Genomic DNA, 22,594 nt, shown 5'->3' on the forward strand with positions numbered 1-22,594 from the left:
GGGGTGGGGATTTCCCACGGCCACGCGCATTGCGGGGTAACTCACCAGAGGCCGTTGACAGGAGTGGGGCTGGACTGGATGCTGGGGGAGGTCCCCCAGGTATGTGCAGGGGTGGGGCTGGGGCGGGAGGAAGAACAGGTCAGATGCGGTAACCCCGAGATAGGAGTGAGATGGTTCCCCCACCTGGGGGGAGGGGAAGCAAACAAGGGGACCAATTTCACACCCTAGAAGGGGCATTTCAAGCCACATCAGAGGCTGGGGAGGAAGGGTCCTGAGAAGCTCGAGTTGCGTTCCCAAGGGGGGAGGGAATTCGAGGGGGGAGAGGAAACCTGTATTTAGTATAAGCTGGGGTGCCCCCCCCCCCGCCACCCATCAGTCCTGGTGCTCCACTGCTCCCTGCCGGGCTCCCCCTGCACAGCTGGAGTCCCCGCTCCCAGCACACACTAACATCTCCCCTGTAAGGATCCGGTCACTGAGGGGCAGAGGAGACCTGCGGGGGGGGGGGGGGGAGGTTTCCATTCGCCCCACACACTGCACCCGGCTCCTCCGACCCCCAGCCTAGGCTGGCGGCCCTGCTCCTTCTGAGTCACTCGGACAGGTCCCGGCCCTTCCTAGCTGGGCCTGAGAACAGCACCCCCCGAGGTCAGAAAGGGGGGCGGCCTGCCCCAGGGCCCGGCCAGGCACGGGTCTCACAGTTTTGGTCCCATGGTGCCCCCGCTCGAGTCTGGGGCTTGGCAGTGACCCACAAAGCTGCCAGCCCGAGCTGGCCATGGGGCACAGCTGCCTCCGGATCTGGCTCACGGAAGTGAAGTGGGTCAGACACGGGGGCCAGGCCCAGACGGGGGTGCCCCCGGCACAGCAGGGACCGGCCTGCGGCCTAATGGCATTTGACGGTGTAACAGCCCAGCAGAGTCCGTCCTGCTGCCAGTCCGGAGGGACTGTGCGCCAGGCCCCAACCCTCCCGAGAGCCCCCTCGGGGCTCACCCCCCAGGAGCGGGGATACTGCCTGCAACCCGGTGGACATTTGGCTTGGACGAAGAGCTGGTTCTCTTTGGAAAGGCCAAAGCGGAAGGTGCAGCAGGGAGGGGAAGGCACCGAGATGGAGAGGGGCGGCTGCCGATGCCGGAGTGGCAGAGGTGGCTGGAGCAGCCACCACTCGTCGGGGTGGCCACGGCTCTGACATGCCACAAACTCCAGCCCCGGCAGATGCCTCCGGGCCTTGCAGGGTTGTGTTGTGGCACCACCTTGGTGGAATGCTGGGAGATCCGAGAGCCGGAGGGCAGAGGAAGGGCCCTGCCTCGCCAGGCTGGTCTGGGGAAGTCAAGCTGAGCTGGGGGTGGACGGTGGAGTGGAGGCTGGTGCCAAAGTCTCGTATCGCCCAAGGGCTCAGCTCCAGGGGGCGTTTCCTGAGACCACCTGCAGGAGCTGTTGAAGCTGAAGACGTCACCCCACGGGGACTTCAGTGGGGGGCTTCTCGCACTGAATATGTGGCTCCCGACCCCTTCGGCACCCCACGGAGGGGACGTTACAGTCTTTGCCCACGCAGTCTGGTGGAGGAGGAGGATGCAGCTTGGTTCCGGGGGCCCCATGCCCCGGATGGAGGGCAGCAGTTAAGGCAGGGCGGTGGGCCTGGTCCCCGAGATGGAGGACGCGGCTTTGGACTGTAGCAGCGCGAGGCCAATGGGACCCTCTCCCTGCAGCTCAAAGGTGCTCCCCCCGGCCCCTGCTTTGGGCTAATCCAGCTAGGGAGGTGGAGCGTGGCTTTGGTTTAAAGTTACCCGTCAACTCGGCAACCTCTGGCTGGGCCGCTCTCAGCATCTCCCCGTCCTTTGGAGCCGAGCGGCAATTGGTATGAGGCAAGGATCTCGGCTCCACTGGGCAACGGGGCTGCTCCAGGAACATCCTTCAGAGCAACGCTGGCCCGAGGCTGGGATCCAGGCCAGGGAGGAGGAATCTGGTTGGGCTGGAGACCCAGCAGGCTAAGGGACAAGAGAGGATGGAGAGGCTCCCTCAGGATATGAGTCACCCTGGGCCTCACTGGGGCGGGGAGGAACTGGGGAGTGGGATGCTGACCCCAGACAGGCCTGGCTCCAGCTCCTCAGCAGGTGCATCCTGGAGGAGAGGGTTACAGGGAATGGGATCAGTGGCTCCACATGGGAGGACGAGACTGGGAGGTGGGGACGGCAAAGGCAGGGCTCTGGCCCAGCCCCAGGCACCGGCAGTGGGACTAGGATTCGGAGAAAGCCACAGCAAAGGTGCCGCAGCAGCTGCCCCGCCATGTGCAACGCCTCCAGGGGCCGGGGGCAGCTGGCGTGTGCCCTTGGAGCGCTGGAGTGCCGTCCTGCCGGGAGGCTGGCTGGCTGTTCAGGCGGTTGCATGTAGGGGGAGAGGGGAGGCATTGGGATGCACAACCCTCCCCACCCCCCATGGCAGGAGTCACCCAGCCAGGCCCCCCGTGCGGAATCCGCAGGCGCTGTGTGTCAGGGAGGCAAGCGGGGTGGGAAGCAGAGCCCCGTTTGCGAGTCGGAGTGTGGGGAGCCCTGCACCCCGCAGTGCAGAGACCCCAGGGCTACCAGGGGATGGGCTCAGACCCGTGACCGGGGCTACAGAGATTTCCCCGCTCTGCAATCCAACATCCCGTCCTGCGCCCCGGTCCGAGAGGCGAGGGCTCTGGCACTGCCACTGGGGCCCGACCACCTCCTCCCGGCTGCTAGCGAAGGCACTGAGTGAAAGTCCCCTGCAGAAATGGGCCGCCAGGGCGCTGGAAGCTCTATGGCGCCCGCAGCTGGCCGAGGCTGGTATAAACGTCCTCAGCTTCGCTCAGCTCTTCGAAGATGGGGATGAGGTTGAGCAGCTCTGTGTCCGCCATGTCATCAAACCAGGACTGGACAGGCACCTGCAGGGGGGCAAGGACGGGAGGGGAGGGGTCAGCAGGAGCTGCACAGAGCAGTGAAGGCAGGCTGGGCCCAGGTCCTCGAAGGGGCACGGCTTGTCTCTGCTCCGCTTCCCACCCCCAGGAGCTCAGCCGTGGCCCGGGGATGGGGGGGGCTCACCGCGTTCTCCGGGTGGAAGATGTAGGAGGCCGGCGAGTTGTCCAGGATGAGCGTTTTGTGCAGGTCCCGGCCCAGGCGGCTGAGGTCTTTGACGTAGCAGCCCTGGTGGAAGACGCAGGACTCCCGGAAGAGCCGCGCACGGAACACGCCGCACTTGTCCAGAAGGTCCGTCACCGGGTCGGCGTACTGGCAAGAGCAAGAGAGCGGCGCGTTGCTGAGAGCGGGCTCCGCCGGCACGTGGCGGGAGCGGCTCGGTTCCCCGCAGCCCAGCGCCAGGGCTAGCAGGAGCGGCTCGGCTTGCTGAGGAGATCTCCCCCCTCCCGCCATGGCCAGGCCAGCAGCACAGAGAACCTCTCCCAACCGCGTCCCCTCTGCCCGGAGCAGGCTAGCAGCATGGGGAACACCCCCCCCACCCCAGGTTTCCCTTACCTTGGCCAGGCTGGCAGTGAAGAGGACACACTCAAACAGCTCCCCCATCCGCCTCAGGAATTCATCCACGAAGGGTCTCTTGAGCACATAGACCTAAGGAGGAGAGGGGCCATCAGCAGGGGGCAGGAGAGACTCCGGGGTGAGGGGAACACAGCCCCCGGGGGGGCGATGCTGGCAAGTGAGCGGGGAGGGTCCCCAGCATTGGCCTGGGGCTTATGCTCAAGCAGATGGAGCCTGGTGCCTAGCGCCGCCTGCCCAAAGCTGCCCCTTGGGAACCAGCCGGAGGGGCTGCCCCATGCTCATCGCTGCAGCCAGCGTGGGGGCTTCAACCCGGGTCCCGTCACCCTTCCCCTTCCCCCGCCACGCCCGGCGCCGAACCCAGCCCCGGCGAGTCCATCTTCCTCCGGCGCCAGCAGCCGCCTCCTGAAACAAGTAATCAAGAATAGGCCGTGCTGCCTGGTAACAGCCTATCCTGGATTACTTGAACCAGGCGACGGCCTCTGCAGATCCTCCGCGGCTCCAGGGAACCGGGCCTCCTCGCGTCCAGCCTGGGACGGGCCCCGCTCCTGGAACAGATCCCGGTCACAGCGCCACCCACCCCATCAGAGGGACTCGCCTACCTGGTGCAAGGTCCCCTCTATCTCCACAGGCACTATGAAGTCAGCATTGTTGATTGGCTGAGGGGGGAAGGAATCAAGGGGTCTGTTAGCACAAGAGCAGCAGAGGGGGTTCCCCAGCTCCCCAGGGGCAATGGGAAACCAGACAGAGCACGCGTGCCGCGGTGTCTCTGCACGCATCTGGCTCTGCTCTGGGGGAGATGGTGTCAGAGAATTTTGCTTTGGCGGGGGAGGAGCATTGCGCGTAGGACCCGCTCCAAACCCTCCAGCCAACGGGACACAGCAGATCCCTCCACGGCTGCCCCAGCCCCTCCCAGAACATCTCATGCCTCGTTTCCAGCCCTCGGCGCCCCCGATGCGTCACCCATTTATGGGGCATTCACAGGATCTGGGATTAAGTATTTTCCATGGCCAGCGGTGGCTCAGAACCCAGCTCCTGAGAGCCAGATCCGCCTGTTCCTGCCCCCACCCCGTCTCTTCCCACCAGCAGCCTCCCTGCACCACCCCTCCACCCTACCCCCTGAGCAAGCACGTGGGGTCACCTTAAAGGAGCTGTGCACCAGCGTCTCATCCAGGTCGATCACCACGCAGATCCTGCCCTGGTCCCACTGAGTCACCTCGGGGAGCAGGCACGTCCCGGGAATCTGCAAGCAGATACCCGCCCAGCTGTCAGAGGGATTCGGGGAGCAGCCCTGGCCCTGGCTCATATGCACTTCACAGGCTGAGTTGCCCTCCCCAAAGAGAGAAGGCTCCTCATCTCCAGCAGCTCCCCCATCTCACACCGAGTTGGGGTGTCCGTCCATGTCCTGACACTGGAGAGAATTTCACTGGGGACCAGCAGGGAGACTCTAAACATCCCATCCAGATATCTGGGCGATACCCTCCCCATGACCCTGAGCACCCTACAGAATTACTAGCCTCCTTGATCTACACATCTGCCATCGGGACCATCCTGAATTCCCACTGGGAGCGGCCAGGGACTGGGGAGAGACCTCGTGCCAAAGCTGCACGGACTGTGGCACATAAGAATGGCCATACTGGGTCTGACCAATGGCCCAGCTAGCCCAGGATCCTGTCTTCTCACAGGGGCTGGTGCCAGATGTTGCAGAGGGAGTGAACAGAACAGGGAAATTATCAAGTGATACATCCCCTGTCAGAGGCTAGGGACACCCAGAGCATGGGGTTGTATCCCTATCTTGGCTAATAGCCATTGATGGACCTCTCCTCCCGGAACTTATCTCATTCTCTTTTGAATTACGCTTCTGGCCTTCACAACACCCTCTGGCAACGAGATGGTGGCGCTAAAAGATGGTGACCTTTACCTTTTCTCCAGTGGAGGAGCGGTCCCCATCCCACAATGCTCAGGGATGAGTGGGGAACTTTGAAGCGAGGGGGAGTAAGGGAATGTTACAGTCTTAAGCTTCTCCACCTTCTCCACTCTGGGCTGGAGCCAACACCCAAGCAAAATCCACAGGACTCCCACTGATACTGTGGGGTTTGGATCAGGGCCTGTTTCCGTAGGAGAGGAAGGGGCATTTGCTTGGGAAGGATAGCTCAGTGGTTTGAGCATTGGCCTGCTAAACCCAGGGTTGTGAGTTCAATCCTTGAGGAGGCCACTTAGGGATCTGGGGCAAAAATTGGTCCTGCTAGTGAAGGCAGGGGGCTGGACTTGATGACCTTTCGAGGTCCCTTCCAGTTCTAGGAGATTGGTATATCTCCAATTATTGGAGCTGGGAATCTCAGCCACCCACACAAATACCCGGCGGCTGCTCAGCACATACCTGGTAGAACTGGTACTGAAGACACTGCAGCAGATCGGACTAAAGCAGGAAAGAAGAGGAGAAACGCAGGTATTAGGGTGACAGCCGGCAGCAGCAGAGAGACAGTGTGGCCCTGACTGGGCTGGGGGATTAACCCGCCCTTTAGCCCTAGCCATCCGGGGACAGGACAGAACTCCCCTCCGATTTGCTGCCATGTGCTTACAACAATTCTCATCTGAGAGAAGGGGAGAGAAATCAGTAAAGAAATAATCAAAGGCTAATGAATATCAGCACAAGCACTGGGTCAGCCAGAGAACATGAGAATTAAGACAGATCAAGCAGGGAAGGGCTCAGAGACAAAACTGCAGCAGGTATTTCTCTCTCTCACACACACATACACACCTTCATGCAGTGGCACATGGAGACTTGTTTATGGAGAAGGGCCCCAGTGCTGCCACCTGGTGGAACATTCCCATCACAGCAGGTGTGGGTACCTGCACACACACCTGCTCTGAGTTTTGGGGGAGATGGGTGTCACTTTAGGGGGCTGTGCTTGCAGGAGGGTTCCTTCCATTCACGGCTGCAGCAAGGCTACAGAACCAGACTCTCTGGCTTTTTGGTTTACCGTGATCTGTGACGAACAAGCTTCGTTCTTAAGACACAGGCACGTCCTACGTGGGGTCAGACACACCGGTGTCTAGCGGGTCGGTAGCCCAGCCCCAGTCCCCCCCTGCCCTGCAGCCCCCTTACCTTAGCGATGGTGCTGGGTTCCTCCTTGTGCAGTGCATGCTCCCCGCCGCAGCCCGACTGACCAACATTCTGGGTGCGGAGGCAACAGAAAAGCGCCTTGAATATGTTCCGGCCACGAGGCTTCTTGGGAGACGACTTGGACACCAAGCCTGGAATGAGGAGAGAGAAACAGCCAAGCGTAAGCCGGATGGTCACCTGCACAAAGCCGGCTCCCCAGGCGGGATACAGACCGGCCTCTCGGTACTGCAGGGTCTGGCGGGAGAGATCCAGTCCACTGCAACGTGTCTGGGCGACTAGCTCAGCACAAGGGCTGCAATCAGTGAGGCCTATGGGCCCAGCAGGGCAGGACTGGGGGGGGAGCAGGGGACAAGTGAGCCCCTGGAAAACGAACCATAGCAGAAATCCAAGCAAAGGACTGTGGGCAAAATTCCTTGAAGGATGGAGTGGATTCAGCCCAACGGTCCTCACCCATCCACGTGCTAACCCACCACCACGCGTCCCTCCCCACTGCCGCTGAAGGCTGCGACCCCCCCAGCCCCAAACTGGGAGGGACCCAGGGCTGCGATGTGGAGTAGCAGCCAGAAGGTGGCGCTGCAGACCCGCAAGTCCCCAGAACCTTTGAGGTACAGTCATGTCCAGGAGCTGCTGGAGGACCAGAAGTGGGAGGTGGAGCCCCCAGGAGGAGGGGGAGCCGGCAGGCTGGTGCAACGGGTGAGATAAACAGCCCCTGCTTCAGAGCCAATGGTGGGGGGGCCAGCCTGGGGGCACATGTCACAGCCCCCCAGCGTGATCATTAGCCCGGCGACGGTCACTGAGCCTGGCTGGGAGGTGAGCTGGGGACAACACATGCTGCAGCCCGAGGGAAATCCAGCCATTCTTGGGCACCTGGCGTAAAGCGGGAGTCACTCCGTGGGAGTCGGCGCGGTCAGATTAGCAGGAGCGGCAGAGCAGGGCTGGAGCCTGCAGTTGGCTGGCCACCCTCCGGAGCAGCCCCGAGCCGCGCTCCGGAAACTGCATCCTTCCATCAGCACAATCCTGGTGCCATAACTCCACTGCCCCCCGTGGGGCACCCTCTGGCGCCACCCGCTTCGCGGCCATTCTGCACCCCAGGTTTTGCTCCCCTCCAGTCCCAGCACATCATCTTGGGGTTTAGAGTCAGTTGAGAAGAATTCCCATCACCTTCCGTGCCACCTGAGTCACCAGCCCCTCCAGGCAACCCGGTGCTGAGGCCCAGCAGCGTCGAAGCACAAATGGGCACCTGGGCATGGTAGGGGCGACTGGCTAACCCCGGGCAGCGTGCCAGGGCCGGCCAGAGGATTCAGGGGGTCTGGGGCAAAGCAGGGGAGCTGTGGCGCTGGGACTCACCCGGCGGCGGTGTCTGGGTCTTCGGCGGCATTTTGACGGCGAGGGGGCCGTTCAGTCGCTCCGCGTCTTCGGCAGCACTGAAGGGCCCCCTGCCGCCGAAATGCTGCCGAAGATCCGGATCGCCGCCGGGCCAGGGCTCGCGGGGCCTGGGGCCAATTGCCCCCTTCCCCCCTCCCCCCCGGGCGGCCCTGCAGCGCACTGGCCAACTCCAGGCACCGCACACCACAACTCTCCCAACTCCCCCCCCACCCCTCCGCCACGCTGGTCTCTTGAGCACAGGCTGCCCACTAGCCCAAATGTTGTACCACGCTCCACGGAGGTGACATGGGGCTTATCTGCTCTTGGGACCCAAGCCGGGATTTGCACCCAGGACTCCAGAAGTGCCCGGTATCCCTCAAGGGCGCTGAGCACACGCAGCCCTTTGAGTAAATGTCTTAACAGAGATCCGCCCACCTGTCCTGGCATCTCCCTGTCCCAGTGCAGCACAGCCCATGGGCCAGAGGAGCAGGCAGAGAGGCTGGCGAGTTGTAGTGAAGCCCATGTGAAGAGACTTCACACCAGCGCCGCTGTGCAGCCAGCCTGACCGAAGCCCCCGCACATCCGGGAAAGCAGCATGGTCACAGCAAGGCACAGCGGGGCTGAGGGCTAAGGATTCGCCCACCATGAGCTCTGCCACCGACTCATTGTGTACCCTTGGGTAAGTCCCTTCACCTCTCCTGCAACTCGTACCTTCTTCAGGGGGCTGAAAGTAACTCATGCATCTGCATGCTCACAGCACGCACCCGGGGGTGCCTCGCCTGGCAGGCTTCATCCCCATCCCATCCTGGAGAGATCTGAGCAGAGCGTCCCCAGGATTGTAACTGGGGAGAGGAACCTGGGGCCAGCAGTGACCCCAACCCATCAGTAATCTGTGCCTAGAGCTCCCTGCGCCGGCTCCTGGCAGCGAGAAAGATCAGGCTGCGTCCCCGTCCCCCTCCGATAGAGGAAATGCTGCTGCAGTTCCTCTTTCTCTGGCACCGTGCTCTGGCGGACGAGGTTAAACGGCGTTAATCACCCCAGCCGCATTCGGCGATGGCTCCCCTCCTGAGAGCCCTGGCCCCATACCAAGAGAGCCGTTCTCAGGGTCAGGGTGCAGAAGTTATAGGACGCCACAGAGAGGGTGACTGGCTGGCTCCAGAGAGTCTGTAAAATCTTAGCCTTACGGATCACGGGCCAATGGTCTCCTCGCACCAGCCACCTCCCATTTACAGAGACAAATGCAGGGGTTCGCTCCCAATCGTGCCATTGCAATGGACCTGCCTGCTAGAAGCAGGGCCAGAACCTTTGGCCACCCCAGCATGAGCCTGGCTGGCTCAGGGCTGGGATCGGTTAATGATAAACCTGATGTTTGCTTTGCTGACAATCCAAAGGGACAGGCTCTGCGGGGTGCTGGGAGAGCTCTGAGGGTGGTACCAGGCCTGGAGGCAGCAGGAGGCACACGGGGTGGAACAAAACAACCTCCCCACACACACAAACAAAACACACGCACACACACCCAGCACCTTTCCCGGCTAAGATTAATTTATAACACCTGCTGCATTTCCTTGTTCCTCCCTGGTCAGAGAAGCTCTTCACAAGCAGATCTGAAATTTCCTTTTTAAAACCTCCATTTTGGGCTGAAACTCTTTCCCCGTCTCCTTCACAATGCTGAGCTAAGCACCAGGAGGGAGGAAGCACCTTTCACTCCTCCACCAGCTGCAGAAGCTCAATGGCCGACGCGACCGGCAACCAAGAACCCCCAGGCCACGGTCAAACTCAGGTCTCCAGATCAGATGCTCCCAGCCCCATCACTGCATTATCTGCTCTTTGGGGCTTCTCCAAACACAGCCGTGCCAGGAACATGTCCCTAGGGGAATGAACATTGAGAACGCCCCACCGAAGAAGATATAGGAACGGTAAATTGCCCCCTCAATCAGGAAGTCTGATCACCTCTAAAACAAATCAATCGCAAACAAAAAGTAGCCATGAGCCATGGAAATGGAGGAGAAGGCATGTCTACACAGGAAAGTTAATTCAGACTAAGGTAGGGTGTGAATATAAAGCAGTTTAACTAGTCCCAATGACCTCCACATGCAGGTGCTGCTCTTATTCTGGAGTACAACAGGAATAGCTATACTGGAATAACTCCCCGTGTAGACAAGCCTTAAAAATCTCTTTAAGTACGGACTTCAGTGTCCCGTGCCCAGTTGGCTTCACTCTCTCCCTCCTGGTAACATTTCAGACCACACTGGAACCCAATCAGTTATTTCCCTTCTCCTGCAATTAGCACCTGACCCATAGATCCACTCCCACCTTGGGGGAATCTTTCCAGGTTGTGGGTTTCTATTTTCACGTTGGGCCGGAGGAAGGAGGCGACTTGGCTGATACAGACTAGACAATGAGCAGCTCAAGAAGCCTTCTCCACTCTCCAAGTTTTATGCTCATCTTGAACCCTAACGTAACCCCACCTGGCTCCCTCTCTGAATTTGCATCTCCAGCTGATGCACTAGGAAGCAAGCAGGACAACTGCAGTCAATGAGTCAGCAAGGAGGCTCAAGTCGGGCTTTGTTAGCTGATGATAAAGACAGTATGTGCGAAGCAGGGAGGGGATCCTAAACGTTATTACCCCAGTTAGCCTTCCAAATTACTCCTGTTCTCCCAGGGCCGGCCAGCCAACCCTCCCAGCAATTGAGATGGGCCTCCAGCCTCGTCCTCTCCAACAGCTTTGCCTGGTCCTTGCAGCCGAGTTGGTGGCTGAGGAAGAGCCGTGGGCTGCACGTGGGTGCCATTAGCAAGGTGACAGCACCCCAGAAGCACCTGCAATAGTTGCCTCCTGCAAACGCTGGCCATAGCAGGACCTGGAGGACAGGCTGGGGCTACTGAGGCAGACGATGACCCAGCTGCATTGCCTATGGCAGTATGAGGACGGATTCAAGTTGACAGCCATGAGGAAGACAGATGAGCAAGACTCCATGATGGAAGCACTTGTTGGGCTTTGATTTGCTCTCAGTGATTCTCCTGCCCAGCCCAGAGAGAGAGAGAGAGCCCCAAGTCACCGCCCCATGGGATTTCCCCCCCACACACCTCCCCCAGCGCGGCTCACACGTGCGTTCCAGGAACAGCAGGCAAGCTGGGATCAGCTCCCATGCTGGGTGAGGGGTTGGGCTGCCGGGGTAGTATTGAGAGAAGTGTTTTTTCAGGGAGCCCTCGCTTGGGAATGCTTCAAACCATCCCAAAGCACGTTGGAACGTTCCCAGGCCAGAAGGGACCACTGTGATCATCTAGTCTGCCCTCCTGCTTAGCACAGGCCATAGGACGCCCCGGAATTCCCTCTTGTCTGCCAGTAATGGAGAATTCACCATAACCCCTGGTAAAATGGTTCCAACGGTTAGTTCCATTCACTGTTAAACAGGTGCCTAATTTCCCCTCTGACTTTGTCGAGCTTTAACTTCCAGCCATTGGATTCTGTTAAGACTTCAATCTGGCAGATGGTGATCAAGCCACCCCTTAACCCTCTTTGTTAAGATAAATAGATTGAGCGCCTGATGCTGTCCCGCAGACCCTGACCTCGCTGTTGCTAATCAAACACCTTTGTCACATGCTTATTTGTCTAGAGGAGCACTGTGGCTTGAGATCACATGTATGTGTTTTAAAGGGGGAGAGAGATGGGGAGTGAGGTCCTTAGGGCCAGCTCCCAACCCCTGGCGTAACAGGGTCAGGGATATAGCTATCATATGGCTCCCAAATGGAGCCTCCCGCGCATTTCCGGCATCACTGGGTCCTTTATGGGCCACTGGAAAACACTGTATTTCCTACTGTATATGCCGAGGCGCACCAAGGTATGGGGACATGGTGGCGAAGGTCAATGCATGAGCCAGCCAGCAGCTCTCAAAACAGCCAAGACTGAAGTCAGTTATAGTGACCCAGTTTCCAACGCAGCTCTTAAGAGGAACAGACAAGGAGCCAGAGGCAAAGGTACAGGAGGCCGTGGAATATATGGAATCCAACCACTTCTCCCGAGGTGGCTCCCTGGGTACCACTGTCACAGGCCCAACATCCTGCAGGGAGCCGGGGTGGCTGTTCTCCAAGACAGGCTCCTGGTCACGATGGACGCCTGGTCTCCTAAAGGGTGGCAAATCTATGTGCCAGGGGAGCCAGGAACAGGGAGAGGGCCAGTGAGCTGGAAAGGTTTGAGGGATACCAAGTACCATCTGTGAGAAGAATCCAAAGTCAGCGGAGACCTTCTCCTTGGCCACAGCATGGATCCCTCCGATTTTTTCTATGATCCAATAAACACCTTTCCCCAAACCGCTCCAGGAGTCATAGCAGCACCAGCTCCTCGTAGGCTCCCGGCACAGGGCAAGAACGGATCCTGGAGCTCTCTGCAGTAGCAGCAGCCCAGCGCCAGGGAGGCTGGTCTCTGCAGCCCATGGAACAGACCAGGCGATGTTTCAGTCTCCCAGCATGAAATCCCATCTGGGAGCTGGAGGGCAGGACCCAGCAGCAACTGGTCACAGCAGAGGCTCTTGTCCAACGAGCACTGGATGCAAATTGCAGCCCACAATGGTTTGGGGGAAGGGATTAAAAAGGTTTTGCACTTGGAGCTGGAAGAAGCTATTGGACAAGTCACCGCCGTGAGAACACCAGCCCCTGCCAATCCCGGTATTTCTAGAGCACCCATCACCATCGTCTCTGGGCCCAGAGGGTGCTGTCGGACTGCAGCCGTCATCTCATTTGTCCACCTCAAACTTTACTTTCTGGATCTTTTGTCTCCACAGTGGCAGTTCCAGCCGGAGGCTGCAGGCGGCGGGGTCTCGCCACCCCCCTTCCGGAGTCACGCTGTTCGGGGACCCATCGCTCAGAGTGGAGTGCGGGGGTGGGTCTTCCAACTCGCGGTAGCCGCTCCCTCGATTCCCGAGCCTAAGTGCTGGAGGTTAATGGGCTACGGTCAGGCAGGACCGCGGGGAGGGCCAGGCCCAGCCGTTGCAGGGAGAGCAGAGAGGCGCATCTTGCTGGTGGCTGAACTCACCTCAGGAACCAAAGTGCCTCCACTCTGTACCCTGGGGGTGGGAGCTTTAGTGTAAAGAGTCAGACTCACCTTCCTACTGCAGCCCCCCGAGAGCCTATTTCTTGGTGCAACAGGACAGTGATTTACTTCCTCTGAGGCACACAAGGGCACCCCCCTTTCGGTCACTCCCCCACACATCCCCCCCCCGCTCCCCACCCCATGCCCACACTTTGCTTTGCCAGACCCCTCCCCTCCAGTGCACTTCAGTCCCCACCCACCGCCCTTTCCGCTCACCCCGCCCTCCGGATTCCCTGTTCTGCCTAGGTGCTAATGCAGCCGTCACACTGCACCTGTCCCCTGGTCCCACACTGCTCCTCTGGGTTTCTAGTTGCCCGGGGGAAGGGGGGAATCTCAAAGACCCTCACCCCAGGGGACGCCACCCAGAGGAGCCCAATAAACGTCACCCACCAATTTCCAGTCTGTTTGGACTGGAGCTAGAATGACAACAGAGGGGAAATGGACGAGTTATCGGCCCGTCCCAACAAGCCCAGACTTCCCTCCCCAGCCCGTCCCCATAATGAGGGGCAGATGACCCCCCCTTTACACCCTGCAGCTGGAGGCAAGCTCAGCTTCAGCCCATAACGCTGAGGGGCTGAGCCCTCCCATCCTCCCTGGCCCAGGCACCCCCCCCAGTGAGCTCCATGCACCACAGCTGCCTCTTAATCCATTCGCTGCCGATGCACGGAGCAGTTACTCCGTGTCAAAAATACACCCAGCGCATCCTCAGCACGGCTCAGTGACCTGGCCCGGGGCCCCGTGCAGCAGGGTCGCTAGCTGGGAGGGACGAGCTGACAGAGTCAGGAAGGGATTAGGATCGTCTCTCTTTGTGGGGTCAGGGGAACTAGCTACTCCTTCTAGGAATCCCAGGTGGAAACCCCTCTGTCTGGAGCCTGTCCCCGGCGTGGGGAGATCAGGGCAAGGCAGCAGAGCGGGATCCCCTGGGATGAGACGCAGAGGGGAGGAAGGGTCTCCAGCGTCACCTGACAGCTTGCCTGACCTGTGGCCCAGGAACAAGCAGTGCCAAGGGAAAGGTGACCCCCCCCCCCCCCGCGGCTCCCAGAACACGTGGGGTTGCCGCTGCCTCCTTCCTCCCTCTCTCAGCAACTTCACTCCCAAGGCAAGCGGTGGAGCCCCAGATCAGATGGGGTGCTGCGGAGGGAAAGGGGAGGGGGTTAACCCACAGCGGTAAGGGCGGAGGCCCCAGAGCAGACAGGAATGATGATAGGTCCCAGAGCAGATGAGCCCTTCAGAGCAGGCAGGCAGGGAGCTCCAGGACATGAATTATTCACACGGTAGAGCCCCTATTATATATCAAGTGTCACCAGTTCCAAGGGGCTGGACACTGCAGGCACTACGAGCCCCCTGGCCGGGGGGTGGGGCTGGGAAGGAGCAGGAGACCTTTCCCCTTGCACAGATTTTGCAGCTCCCAACAGGGGGGAGATTTAGAGCTCATGACCGAGGGACCTTCCCCTTGCACCAGGGAGGGGGGGGGTTAAACAGTCCCAAAGCCCCCCCCCCCAGACCAGTGATGGTGCAGCTTCCGAGCCCCAATCGGTTGCAATCCCCCTGGTACTTTTCACCCTGAGCCCAGCCCTCGTGACATGTACCCAGCCCCACTCCTCAAGTGCAGATCCCCTGGCGTGAGCCAGACTCTGAACATTATTTCAGTGCAACTTTGCAGAACAAAGACCAGTCCCTCTGTCCAGGCAGCCCACAGCTGCCTCCCGCTGGCAGCTTCCTCTCACAGAGGGGATCATGGAGAGGGGGAGGCGGCTCGTGTTTCTGTGCTTAGAGGCATCCGCACAGGCATGGAGCTGGGCGTGGTACAGAGGGAGTTGCTTTGCAATAATCCTAGTGCATTCCCAATCCAGGGAACTGTCATTAAGGTAACGAAGCAGAGAAATTACATGTAAAAAGTATCGTTTATTTGTTAAACATCCCAACAGCGTCTCCCACCTGCCCTGGGGAGAACCTCCAACTTGTCTCCATCACCTGCACGGCGTAAGCGGGGCCAAGGGGACAGGGAGAATAGAGATGTCAGATCTTAGCAGCACATTGGCTGTGCGTAGGAGTAAAACATCCAACATCCTACAACCACCCTGCAGCACCCACTGAACGAGGAGGCTGGAAGCTGGAGATAAATACACAGCTTGACTGATTTCAAGTCACTGAATAAACACACTTTGGCGTTCTGTGTGCCAAAGACCATATCCCCCGGGCAGGAGATTATGCCCTGAAACAATCCTGAGATTCGCGCAAACCCTCCCATGCAGTTCTGTATGTTTTCTGACACTACTGGAAATGCTCCCAGGACACCCTCCGGGTTCCCTGAAGCCAGCCTCCAAAACGAAGGATTTTAGCCCTGTAACTCCCACCACCAGTGGAAGCTGAGGGACAGACAAACCTCAGATGAGCTCAGGCGTTTTTAACACCCCCGTCTCTGGCAACGCAGGGCGCAGTCACCCAGACTGCAAACTGGCAGGCGGCAAGTCTGAAGTTCAACCACCCCCAAGCAGGTGAACAGAAGACAACAGCACACGCTCGTTGGGTTTTCCTTTTAAAAAAGACCAGAACAAATCCAAACAGATCATCTCCTCAAAATCGGTAGATCCAAAAAAAAAAGGATGCGTTGCTCCTAGCCCTAGCCAAAAAAAAATAATCTCAGGAACCAGTGGACTCTGGAGTGACACATTGACCTCAAACCGCAAAAGTTCCCCTCTCATTTCAGTGTCGTCACCCCCGCAAAACACAGGAACCGCAGGGCCCAGCCCCTGGAACCCCAGGTGAAGGGTTTGATGGACAGCGAAGAGCAACGCTGAAGAGGGGTCATTCCTGCTGGAGCAAAGAGATGTGGGACTGGGGGACAACGGCTTTCAGTCACAGGCCATCCCTGAGTAAAATGAAACCTACTTTCACCCGGAGAGTGACCCAGCATTGAGTGATGCCCCAGCCCCTCCCATCCTCCACCCAGATTTAGCGAGAAGTTGCAGCAGTAGAAGCCATGGCTTTTGCCTGGCACACAGCTAGTCCGGTCCCTGTGAATCACAACCACAGTCACTGGGGCTCAGCAGCTGCCAGTTCAATCATCCACCTAGCAGAAGGCAACTGGTGAGGACGAGGCAGGCAGCACAGCCTCTCCCCCAGCTTAAACCTGTTTAGCAAAGGCTAACAGAGCAGAAAGACAGGAATTCCTCCTGGGCTGGGATGCACAGCATAACCCTCCCTCACCCACCAGCTCATTAAAAGTCTGATTCACAGCTTCCCAGGACTTCCTTCTTGCACACACTGACGGGAGGAGGTTGGTGGTTGGACAGGGTGAGTTTCTTCCATTAGAAGCCCAGATGAGCTAATGCTCACAGCCAACACTCCAGGTCTCAGTCATGTCACCTGGGTCAGATATTATCTCCCACTCCTCTACAAGACAGTGGACAGGCCCCTTCCCCTATATAATTTCTGTCTAGCCTCGCCTTAAGGAGGAGATCACAAAACTGGTTCAATGCTATTTGGGGAGACTCTGGTGACCCAGGGCCAGTCTTCCAGGACAATATGTCGTCTCACCCCAACCTGCTAGTTCATGAAGTCTTCCCTGGAACTTAGAGGTACCCAAAGCCAGAGGGGCAGTGACAAGGATAGCTTCACCAACCGTCGTAAGGCCGAACTGCCTGGTTGGAGATGTTCAGGGCTTGTCTACACTGGATACGCTACAGCAGTACAGCTCCAGTGCTTCAGTGTAAACACTATTTACGCGGATGGGAAAGGTTCAGTGGTAGCAGATGACAGAACAAGGAGTAATGGTCTCAAGTTGCAGTGGGGGAGGTCTAGGTTGGATATTAGGAAAAACTTTTTCACTAGGAGGGTGGCGAAGCGCTGGGATGGGTTCCCTAGGAAGGTGGTGGAATCTCCTTCCTTAGAGGTTTTTAAGGTCAGGCTTGACAAAGCCCTGGCAGGGATGATTTAGTTGGGGATTGGTCCTGCTTTGAGCAGGGGGTTGGACTAGATACCTCCTGAAGTCTCTTCCAACCCTGATATTCTATGATTGGTGTAGGGTATTCCACCGCCCCGAGAAGCAGCAGCAGCTCAGTCAATGGAGGAATTCTTCCATCAACCTCGCCCAGTCTATGCCAGGGGTGAGGCTGGCATGGCTACCTCGCTCAGCGAAGCAGCTATGCTCATGAAATTCCCAGTGTAGACCAGCCCTTTGCCAGAGTAAAGAGACACCACAACTGTGGCAGATATTTGAAAATGGGATACAGATCTCCCCTTCCTCAGCTGCATTAAGGAGAGAAAAGTCGAGTCAAATTAACGAGTCCGCGGCTGAGAACAATCGAGCTTTGGCTGAGCATCCTGGCCAGGATTTGGGGTACCTAGCTCCCATTTGGGGAATCCCAGCCCTCAGTCTCATCTATGCAGCTGCCATTGACTGCGTCTAAGTCATAGAATCATAGAATCTCAGGGTTGGAAGGGACCTCAGGAAGTCCTGACACATAAGGTCCAGTGGACTGAACGTGAGGCTGGGATCCAGGAACTCCTGGGTTATAATCCCAGAGCCAACACTGGCTCCTGCTATGACCTTGGGCAAGTCACCTCTCTGTTAAACAGGGACGATCGCAGCCACAGCACGGGGAAGGGAAGTGCTAAGGTGAATCTAGGGAGCATTTGTACTATTGAAAAGCGTGATATAAATGCTAAGGATTATTAAGTCTTCCAGAGCAAACCAGGGTTTCTCCCAACAAAAGACACCGCTCCTCATCCCAACAGCACAGAGCCCGGACCTACGTTCATCTTCTTTCTGAATTACTTCCAGTCACTAATGCTAGTACAATTTCAAAGGGGGGGATGGGGGGAAAGCAATAGTGTAGACAAGGCATCTGGTGCCAGTCTGTGTTTTAAACACTACGTCATCTGAGCCTGTCATTTCACACCCCTGGGGCATGAAAAACGCTGATGGTCGCCCGGAGCCTTTTCTACACTAGAGCTCCCACCAATGGTGCCGCAACAGTACAAAATAACCACCTAGAGGAGGCCAAAGGGAACACAGCCCAGCGACACTCCAGGTTCTTGCAGGAAGAAACCAGGAGTCGTGCTGTGAAGGGGGGAGGGAGTCAATCGTATTTAAGTTGGAAAGGCCTCTGTGTTCTACAACCAGCGAGCTCCTATGGCACAGCCGCTGCCATCCTCCCAAAGATACCCGAGCCCATGCTGCCCTTGCGCCTCTCCCTGCCTATGCAAAGTGCCCTTGTTTAGGAGTAAGGTGCGGAAGAGGCCAATTCAGAACGGTGAAGTGTGACCCTCTTAAATGGCCGGGCTGGGTTTGCAGATCGAGATTATGGGGGCAGGGAGCACCACGTTAGATTCCCCATCAGCTCCTAGTAATCGCTGCCTAATTAATTGGCATCTCCATAAAAAAAAAGGCCTTTCTCTGCATTATATCACTGAATCAATACCCAGCGGGACTCGCTTCTCTAAGGGAAGCACCATTTATAGCAAAGCACAAGGAAAAGGCCAAATTATTTCAAGCACATGACAAGGTGTAAAAGGCAAATCCAATTAGAAGCCTCTGCCCAGAGGGACGTTATTCTGTGAGGCTGATGCTACATACAATCTTTAGGGCCGGAGCGGTCACTTATCACAGATCTGTACAGCACCCGGCACAACAGGCTCCAACTTGGTTGTGACCTTTTAAGTGCCGCTGCAAGATATATGTCGAACAACAATACCTAGCCTATGTTGGGATTTCTGCCACTGATGTAGCTGCCCCAATGCAAACTCCTGGTGTAGTCCCCCCGCCCCCATTGACCGTGGTGCCCATCGCCCTGCGGTGGCGCACGTCACAGCTATGCTAGGGGGCTTACACTGGCATGGTTACATCTGTGGGGGAAATCCCAGCGTTGATTCAGAGATTACAAAACCAGAAGGAACCATTGTGATTATCTAAGCTGTAAAACAAGGTCTAAGGGTGTGGGGATTCATAAATCCTTGGCAAGATCTATCCTGCTTACTTATATGGCCTCCTTACCATGATATCTGAGTACCACACAATCTTATCGTCACCACCCCTCCCGAGATAGAGCAGTGCTAGCAGGGGAACTGAGGACAAAGCAACTAAGGGTGGGATCCACAAAGGGAATTAGGCCTTGCAACACTCAACCTCACAGCACCTAACTTCTAGGCACCTAGAAATTCACAGGAACCCCCCCTCCCCCGCAATCTGCAAAACCCAAACCAGGCCCCTAGCCAATGAATGGGGAGAGACAGGTGCCTGACAATGGGCAAATCCAGCAAGGGAGGTGGGGAGCCACCTAAGCTAGCCAGTGGGAGATGCCAATGATGGGGGGCGGGGCGTGCTAAGCCTTTGCCCCTTTCATAGACAGACACCTAAATCCAGGCTGCAAGGAGGCACCCGGCGAGCCATGAATGGGAACCCCGCTCCTGCAGTCAGGCAGCTTCAGCACTGAAGCTGTTTCTTGCCTGCCTCGCACTCACCCGGGATGTGGGAGACCCAGGTTCAATTCCCCTTCTCTGCCAGAGACGGAGAAGGGAGACACCTGGTCAATGCCTCTCTCTAAGCACTGAGCGATGGGCTATTCCGATTAGGGGACCCAGTGTCTGTTGCTGAAGCCGTTCCACTGCGGATAAATAATGAAGGCCTGCAGGGAGCTGGACCCAAGGTGTCCCGTCTCCCACCTAACCACTGACCTACACATTGACTCTCTCTGGCCCAACGTCTTCACTATTTAACCCAAGTGGAACAGCATTAACAGGAGGGACCAAGGCCTGGTCTGTGTATGGACCTAGTTACGTCGCTCGGGGCTGTGAAAAAATGTCAGGTCTTGTGCGACGCAGTTCGGTCAATCTAATTAACCCCACTGGGTCAAAGGAAGAATTCTTCCAGCAACCTAGTTATCGCCTCTTGGAGAGGTGGCTACGCTACACCGATGGGAAAACCCCTTCTTTTGATGTCGGAAGCGTCTACACTACGGCACTAGAGCGACACAGTTGTGCCTCGGTAGTGTAGACATGGCCTCAGGGAGCCCCACATCAAAATACCCCTAAGCTCAGTGGTTAGCGCACTCTCTGGAGAGGCCGGAGATCCCTGTTCAAATCCATTCTCCCCCTCTGGCAGAGAGAGGGAACTGAACCTGGGTCCCCCACAGTGACTGCTCTAACCACTGGGCTAAACATTTTAAGGTGGGAACCATCCCCACCTCCTCCTCCAGTTGAATTCTGACAGGGACCTGATCCTGGAGGCAGTTTCTCAGCACGCCTACCGGATTGGACCCTGCATGCAACACAGGCGGTTGCACATCTATCTTCCCCCAGTTCGTTAATCGCTCTGGGCCTTCAGCGGGACATAAGCGTCCAGGTGCCTGGAGGAAGACACTGGTGTGCCTGCATAAAGGCAGGACACAGGCGTCGAGGGAACTGTTATCCTGAACACTTAGGTGCTTAAGCAAGTTTAGGCACCTACAGGGTTCGGCAGGAGTTTTGGGGATCAAAGTGGAGCCAAAACTGGGATTTAGGCATGTACATCTGGACTGTAGATGCCTAAGTACCTTTGAGGGTCCCACTTCAGGGTCATAAACAAGTCTGTGGCCAAGCAGGGAATTGAACCTGGGTCTCTAACCACTAGACCATCCTTCCTGCTGGACACTTTGGCATCATGTTCTCTACGCCCCCAGGCAAATACAGCTATAAATTATAATGAGATTAAGAAACATTTCCGAACTGTAGCTCTTTTGCAAAAATCAGCAAGGAGCACGTTTTAGTATCAGATTCACTAAATGAGGTTTTTGGTGCCTCTCCTTCAACAAATAAAATCAGAGAGAAAAGCTGTTTTGTGGGATTAAGGGAAGAGGGGTCAACCAATGCCGCTCCCGAGCCATTATTTTGTAAATGGATTGAAAGGGCTGGTTAAAATGTATCTTAAAATGGCCTCACGCACCCCCGTCAGTTACCTCCCTGAGCACTGCAATTTGCAGTGCATTTCTCAAAACAGAGGAGTCGATACAGCACGTTGCTGTTTGATCTGCCTCCAAAAATGGCTGTCACGACCAGAAATCCTGATCCCTTGCAGCAATCAAAATCCTGCCCTGAGAATAACTCAACAGGAAAAGCAATCCTCCCCAATCCCAGCCTTTAGGAACTCCAACCAGCCCGGGGAGGGGGTGGCGTGTGTGCACCTGGTACTGAGCTCAGTGGCACTGAAGATATTGTACTCCCTAAGGACATATGGAAGGAACACACACTTTCCTCTCCGAGGATCTGCTCTGGGGACATTTCAACACGAATCATTTGCTTTGACACACACACAGTTTGGGAAGTTCCTAGAAATGGGGTGAAATGCACATATACAAAGTCCTAGCGCTGCTGACTGAGTTAAATGTCATGTTGCAATATTGTGTTCAAACCACAAAGAAACATATAGAAGAGGAGGAAATACGTTTTCTGGCTGGGAAGTTACTGAACATTTAGAGCCAGAGTGGAGAGAGAAAGAGAGATCCTCTAGAAAGGAGGATTTCACTGGCTCTCTCCCGCTTACACATAAATCACTGCTTCTAAGAAGAGAAAAACCCATTACAACTTTGCTGTTCTGTAAACATCCCAAAGGTAGCAGGAGCAGCTCCTACTGAGTCAATAAATTATCCTTAACTACAAATCTCACCCACAAACAGTGGGAATCCCTTTTTAAAATTTGTGTCTGTATTTTCAAGATTAAAAAAAAATTGAGAAAAGACCCCAAAACTCCTCTGCAAAGATTCCAAACCTCTTAAATCGAAGGATCATTTATTTCATCAGACAATTAAGGACTTAAAGACATTTTTCCTATTAAGTGGTGTTCTTCTAAACTAATTCCAGTAAGAAGGTTTGACAATCCTGTGACTATCTTCCGTGCTGATCGCGTGGGGAAGGACCAGGGGTCTGAGGAAAAAAAAAATCAGGTCAAATATCAAGAGGGATCTCTCTACAACTGCAATTGTGAAGGTCCAACAATTAGTTATTCGAAACCTTGCTAATGAATTGCTGAGGGCAGACTCCAAAAGGAAAAACAAACACACAGAATCAGAGAAATGAGGAATTAACACTGCTAAAAGCCAGCGACACAAACTGTTTGTATTGTTTCTATCAAGCAGATACTAGGGAGTTCAGACCCTAGGGAAATTTCTCTTTGAAGTGGTCATGTGGGGTTCACAGAAATCCAAAGAATGATCAGCACACACAACCCATAGGGGCTCAGTAATGGGGAAGGACCCATCACATCTGCACTAAACCCAAACTCAGCCCTGCTAACAGTACCCCGTTGTGCCAGCTTCCAACAGCAAGCTGAGGAAAGAGGGGATCCAAAGCCGCGTGCCCCCCACGCTCTGACTTGCAGTTAATCACTCTCCAAAAAAACAACACTTGTTCCACTTCCTTATCAAGATCAAGTTTTACTAGTAAAATACTTAAGAATTATTCATCTCCTTTACTGTGCCACCCACCGAGACAAAAGGAAAAAAAAGGACACACAGGCCTCCTCACGACCAACTTCCAAAG

The 22,594-nt window shown here is 56.5% G+C and overlaps 1 protein-coding gene across 2 annotated transcripts in view; it reads right to left on the reverse strand.

Moving 5' to 3' along the window:
• CTDSP2 (CTD small phosphatase 2) overlaps nucleotides 1-22,594 on the reverse strand; it is an 81,493-nt gene continuing 58,899 nt past the window's right edge. For both annotated transcript variants that reach the window (XM_039514285.1, XM_039514284.1), the window contains exons 2-8: nucleotides 6,610-6,758; nucleotides 5,881-5,919; nucleotides 4,642-4,743; nucleotides 4,103-4,159; nucleotides 3,483-3,575; nucleotides 3,054-3,239; nucleotides 1-2,896 (exon numbers count right to left, since the gene is read on the reverse strand). In XM_039514285.1, the coding sequence (XP_039370219.1) occupies nucleotides 2,771-2,896; nucleotides 3,054-3,239; nucleotides 3,483-3,575; nucleotides 4,103-4,159; nucleotides 4,642-4,743; nucleotides 5,881-5,919; nucleotides 6,610-6,758 (752 nt within the window). In that variant the 3' untranslated portion in view covers nucleotides 1-2,770. The remainder of the gene's footprint in view (nucleotides 2,897-3,053; nucleotides 3,240-3,482; nucleotides 3,576-4,102; nucleotides 4,160-4,641; nucleotides 4,744-5,880; nucleotides 5,920-6,609; nucleotides 6,759-22,594) is intronic.

This window comes from Mauremys reevesii, linkage group 25, assembly GCF_016161935.1.
Source record: "Mauremys reevesii isolate NIE-2019 linkage group 25, ASM1616193v1, whole genome shotgun sequence".
Lineage (NCBI taxonomy): Eukaryota > Metazoa > Chordata > Testudines > Geoemydidae > Mauremys > Mauremys reevesii.